This window comes from Sinocyclocheilus rhinocerous, unplaced genomic scaffold (assembly GCF_001515625.1).
Source record: "Sinocyclocheilus rhinocerous isolate Xijiao unplaced genomic scaffold, SAMN03320098_v1.1 scaffold523, whole genome shotgun sequence".
NCBI classification, from domain to species: domain Eukaryota; kingdom Metazoa; phylum Chordata; class Actinopteri; order Cypriniformes; family Cyprinidae; genus Sinocyclocheilus; species Sinocyclocheilus rhinocerous.
The window spans coordinates 271,159-276,512 of record NW_015626042.1 but is presented as its reverse complement, the minus strand read 5'-3'; the positions used below and the strand labels follow the sequence as shown (position 1 = coordinate 276,512).

General features: G+C 38.1%; 1 protein-coding gene across 2 annotated transcripts; it reads left to right on the top strand.

Moving 5' to 3' along the window:
* Positions 1-503: 503 nt before the first annotated feature.
* On the top strand, positions 504-5,111 carry LOC107709426 (membrane-spanning 4-domains subfamily A member 4D). 2 transcript variants are annotated; one of them, XM_016513899.1, is made up of 7 exons: positions 504-573; positions 1,776-1,882; positions 2,423-2,536; positions 3,248-3,304; positions 3,463-3,621; positions 3,797-3,910; positions 4,465-5,111. In XM_016513899.1, exons 2-7 carry the CDS (start codon positions 1,778-1,780, stop codon positions 4,501-4,503), a joined length of 588 nt encoding a protein of 195 aa, XP_016369385.1. In that variant the 5' UTR covers positions 504-573; positions 1,776-1,777; the 3' UTR covers positions 4,504-5,111. The 2 variants fall into 2 exon arrangements, with proteins under 2 accessions (XP_016369385.1, XP_016369393.1); XM_016513907.1 differs by lacking the exon at positions 1,776-1,882 and having other exon boundaries at positions 506-573.
* Positions 5,112-5,354: the final 243 nt, after the last annotated feature.

Here is a 5,354-nt window from a genome sequence, read left to right as displayed (position 1 = left end):
TGATACTGTAAAGCTGCTTTGACACAATTTGTATTGTTAAAAGCGCTATACAAATAAATGTGACTTGACATGAAAAGACATGTGTTTCAAAGTAGACTACTTCAAAATCTGAATTTATGAAAATGTAAATGAGACTCCCAAACTGAACTTAGTAAAGCAGAGTGAGATACATCTGGATCCAGTTAGTTTGTCATATGAACCAGCTGTTATCTTTTGGGAGCTTTTACATTCCATTCCTTTCTTTCTAACAGTTGCCTTAACATCAACTCTCTCACCAATCCGCATGCTTCTTTCTTGCCAAAACATTCTACATTTTTAAAATTGAGTTGAGGAATGCCTTACAGCACTGAGACGTGCTTTACAGTTCTGCTCTGCTCTTTCTTTCTCTTCATGAAGTTGACCATTGTTTCTGTTTTCTGAGCATTTGGCTCAGATTTGACCTCTTTTCCCAAACATCCTGTAGTGGCCGCCCATTCCTTCCCTCCCACTGTTTTCTTCTCATGTTTCTCTTTTCTGTGCAGTTGCACAACTGCGTTGTTTTCATCTTGGTGATTCTGTCACAGACACATGCAGGTATTTGACAAGCTTTCATACTGATCTTTTAAGCACTGTTTGATTATTTCCTTGCCCATGAATTGTATGATTGTCCCACTTACAGTTTGCTGAAGTGTAGACTTCTTTTTGAATGAATGTGAAGAATGGCTTGGAATTGACTGGAAGACAGAAAAAAAGGCTTTGAGATTGGATGCAGTACACAGTCTTGAGGTTTGAAGGTTTTAAGCATTACAATACTTTTTGCAGCATTAATGACAGACAGATTAGGTGTTCTAGTTGGTTCCTAATCGGTTGCTAGTGTGTTGTTTGTTAGTGTGTTCAGGGTGGTTAAAGCATTGGTAGGCAGGCAGACAATTGCTATGGTGTTATAGGTGGTTACTGGGGCATTAGGGCAAGAGGTAGAGTATAGCTGACTAAGGCAGAAGAATAGGTTTGTCAGCAGGGTGCGAACTACGGGGGAGCTAGGGGCAGCTCGGCTCCCCTTAATAAGACATGGGCTCCCCTGAAAACATGATTTGTGAAATTTTGGGGGGTTTTGTTGTTTCACCTATCAATTCGTGTCGATAAAGTATAATAGGATAAATCCTGTATAGTGATTTATCCTATATAGTGCTTGCGTAAAGCAAGTAGTGCATACACTTGCAGCTGTTATGTATCTTTGTAAGTCATTGTAAGCCCTAAGGCATGCGCAAGCGCACGAAAGCAACCACCCCCCACCCCCGGTTAAAAAGAAAAAGTCCCAAAGTCCACGGTATAGTTTGAACACTGTTTGTCAGGTTATTTTTACACACATTTACAGAGTCAAAACTGAGACCCTTGAAATTTCAAGACTCCACATTTTTATAGACACATTTTCAGGAACCATGTGCTGTTAGCAGAAAGACACTGGACAAGTACTTGTTTGTGATGCTATACATTCACTCCGCTTGTGTGTCCAGTGTGTGCCGAATTCACTGAAACAGAGACATGAGTTGTGTGTCATCTGAAGGTTTTGGATCCAGTCTGTTCAGTCTTCCACAGGAGAAGTTTAAATAATTTAAAAAGTTTAATGTCAGCTTCACTCCTTTTTCCAGGCTAATAGCATATTACCATTATTATTTGAAATTTGCCATTTATCCATTGTCCGGTCATGTCTTGAGACTACCCATTCTAGAAAACACTGCCCAAAGCCTTGAACAAAACTGTAATTATAATAGCTTTGACTGTGATTTGTGCTGTAGTGATGGTGGAGGATCGAGCAGCAAGCGTATCAGAGGCCATCACCACCGTGACGGGCGGAAGTAAACCTGTGCACCGCTTCCTCAGAGGACAACCCAAGAGTATCGGAGTGAGACACAGAACACGCCTCCTCATCGCACAGTCCTTTCAATCACAGAAACCAAGTTTAGCAAAGATCACTCCGGCTTATTCTTTGCAGTACTACACTCTTCTATAATAGGCATGTAGTTTGATGCTGATGCCATGCAGGGGAAACCAAGGCTAGTTTTCACACTTTTACTTGAGTGAATGTGTCTCAGAGGACGTTTAGTTTTCATAGTCATTTTCTGAATAGGCATATGCATCCCCACACACATCGCTTTAACACTTATACAGGGAGAATAAAGGTAGAGCTTCTTATTCTGGTCATTCGAAGACAAGAACAAGTAAGAAAAACAAGCATTTGTGTATTTGTGCTTTTGACTCAAAACTTCATAGATATCAGAGAGCGTGTAACAAATAGCCGGTTTTCACTAGGTGTCTCTGCCTAACTGTATTTGTCCATTGGTGTTTCCCTCTCCCCATTAAGATTACGTAAGCAATATTGTTGATATTGCATATTGATTATTATTGATTTTATGTTTGTCCATTTTCGTATATCTTGTGTAAGGTTGTGCTGGTGATGATGGGTATAGGTCTATTCATGTTTGCAATTCCTATGAATGTGCAATCAGATGCACTCATCTCAGCGGATCAGTTCACCCCATTCTGGCTTGGGATCTTGGTATGTTGATTTGCACATCTCTTTTGACTATATTTGCATGTTTTGCCTTGAAAGGTATTTAAGATCTTTAAAGACTTTAAAGAAAACTTCTAAGCCACAATCCATTGATCTACACCTCTATCCTTGAAATCACTGAAAAAACAAAGAATGCATGAAAAATGCATTGTGTCAGTAACCAAATAATTTTAACTCAATTAACAGTATAATTATAACATTGAACTAAATAGCAGAATTTGGATTCGGACGTGCCTTGATGCCTTCCTGCCTTGGAATGCTGCCTCCGAAGGCAGCATTTTAGAGTTTTCGGACGCAGCCTGTGTAGAGCTGTGGCCCTCCAGGAATTGAGTTTGAGACCAATGAGTTAAAGCAATAGGCCGCATGAAGCTGTGGTTTACAGTGAATTTAGCTAACGTTGTGAAGTGCCTAACAATGCCCCTCAGCTGTTCTAAATTCACTGTAAACCACGGCTTCACAGGGTTTATTGCTTTTGTAAAACGGTTACCACACAATACATATATTAAAAGCAAATTATATGTTACTTTATTAAGCTTAAATAATTAAATGCCATCCTTCCACTGGAAAAATAGTCCCTGACGGTGATCGTAAACGGCAATAGAATGGTCATATAGCATGCCTCATCTGATGGATACTGCAAAATTTTATTTTCGTTATTTTTACTAAATGTATACTAAATGTCTTGGCTTTTTGCAGTTCTTTATCTGTGGCCTTCTATATATACTGTCTGAGCGCAACCCCTCCAAAAAGATGGTAAGTGTCTGTTTAGCCATTGTGTTTCACTGTGTGTGAGCTACTCGTGAACAATTTTGAGAATTCTTGTGTCCTAACTACAACATGTTCTCTGTAGAATGTTTAAATGTGTTTGATATATTGTTGATGTGTTTGTGTCTCGATTTGATTGCTCACAGATCACAGCCAGCCTTGCTCTGAGTATCATCTCAGTCATTGGAGTGCTGTCTGCTTTGGTGGAATTCTCCGGAGCAATTGCTGGAATCTATCACACACATTGGGTTAATATGTATGAGAATCACACAGAGGAGGAGGAAATTTATGCTGAACAACATTATGTGAGGGTTCTTATTCTTATTATTAAATGAAAAACATGGTTATGAGGAATACAAATCAAGAAATGAGGGTGATAGAGGGGTGTATTTTCAACCAGTGAGATATTATGCATGTGCAGGTTTAATAGATTCAAAATATGTGCCTATACAAACAGAAACTCTCATTTCGTTTTCACAGATGCCCATGAAAAACATGGAGCTAGTGTTCTTCTGTCACAGCTTGATAGGAGGCGTTCTGCTTGTAGTCATGACGTTCTTCGCCAGGGCAGCGCTGCGATCCAGCGGGACTCAGGTAATCTCATCTCACACAGCCTTCCTCCTGTGAAAGCTCCACAGGCTCTCTGGTTGGGCTGGAGGTCTTTTCTGATTGGGTTATTATAGCAGGAGAAAAAGGAAGTCATGCTAAATTCAAATAACGAAAATTGACAATATTGTGCATTTAATATTTTAACGTTCATTCAAAGATTGTGTTAACATGACAAATGTAAAGTGTATACCAACATTCATTTCATTTATAATATAATATATGACTCTAGAATGCTTGAATCATAGCATTCATCGCTTAAATATGTCTGGGGGAAACCTGTGTTTCCTACATAGTTGTGCTCCTGTTCTGTCTCTCTTTGGTTTCTACAAGTAAGCTAACAAAATAATTTAAAGGCAAATCGGTATTTCATGATTTATTTTAGTTTTTTTTTTTAGTAAGTAGTCATGTAACGAGTAAGATAATGTATCCCTGATCACCCTGTTGGGTTTATTTTGCGATCATGACTGGTTGACTGTAAATGTTCCTCATTTGTAATAGTGAAGGCAGAATGTTCATGGATGATTTCCTCGTCTCCGCAGGCTGTTGTTGTAATGCGGGACCTGCCGTCAGCAGAGTGAACGAACCAAAATCATCTGAACATTGTGTATGTGAAGAGGAGCTGACAGCACATCTGTGGCAGCACATTATAATATTTCACTAATAATCAACTGTTTAAACTGATCTTTAAAATGGCATATATACAGTACATGATATGCTAACAAAAGTGTTTTGTACTGAAACCTAAAATAAAAACAGCATTCAGAGCGTATTGACATTTACTATTTGTACACTTATCTTTGAGCTAGCTTTATTATTTTATTATTACTGTGCATTAATACTTTTGTCAATGATGGTTATACTACTATAATACTTTATGGCAGTCCTTTTTGTAATAAATATTCTTTACAATGCAGGCATAAGCACATCTCAAATTTCTGTTAAAGAGTGCTTCATCTGGAAAGCATCTGTTATGTACAAACATCTGATAAACATCTAAAATCATTAACACTTTCTAAACTTCTGACACGAAACGTTTTAGACACATTGCAAACACTGTAAATACTCTATATTCTAGATGAAAACCCTCATATAAAAGAGACGTCTGTGAGATGAATGTGTGATGTTTGAGTTTATTTCTAAACCGATTATCATACTGGAAGTCTTTATTATTTCAGAAATCCCTGAACTTAATCTCTGCTAAATAATACTATCTAGTAACACTGTAACAGAAATAATTAAATCTAAAGATTTACTAATGTTACTAAAATAAACATAACTGTGTGCTAAAACTGTCAGACTCTGTTCCGTGTTTTGTGTTTTGCTCCCCACGTGTTCCATGACCCAGTTTTCCCTCATGTGCAATTATTGTTTCATTAGTTCCAGGTGTGTCTCGTCATCCCATCCTCTAGTCTTGTGTATTTAAAGTGTT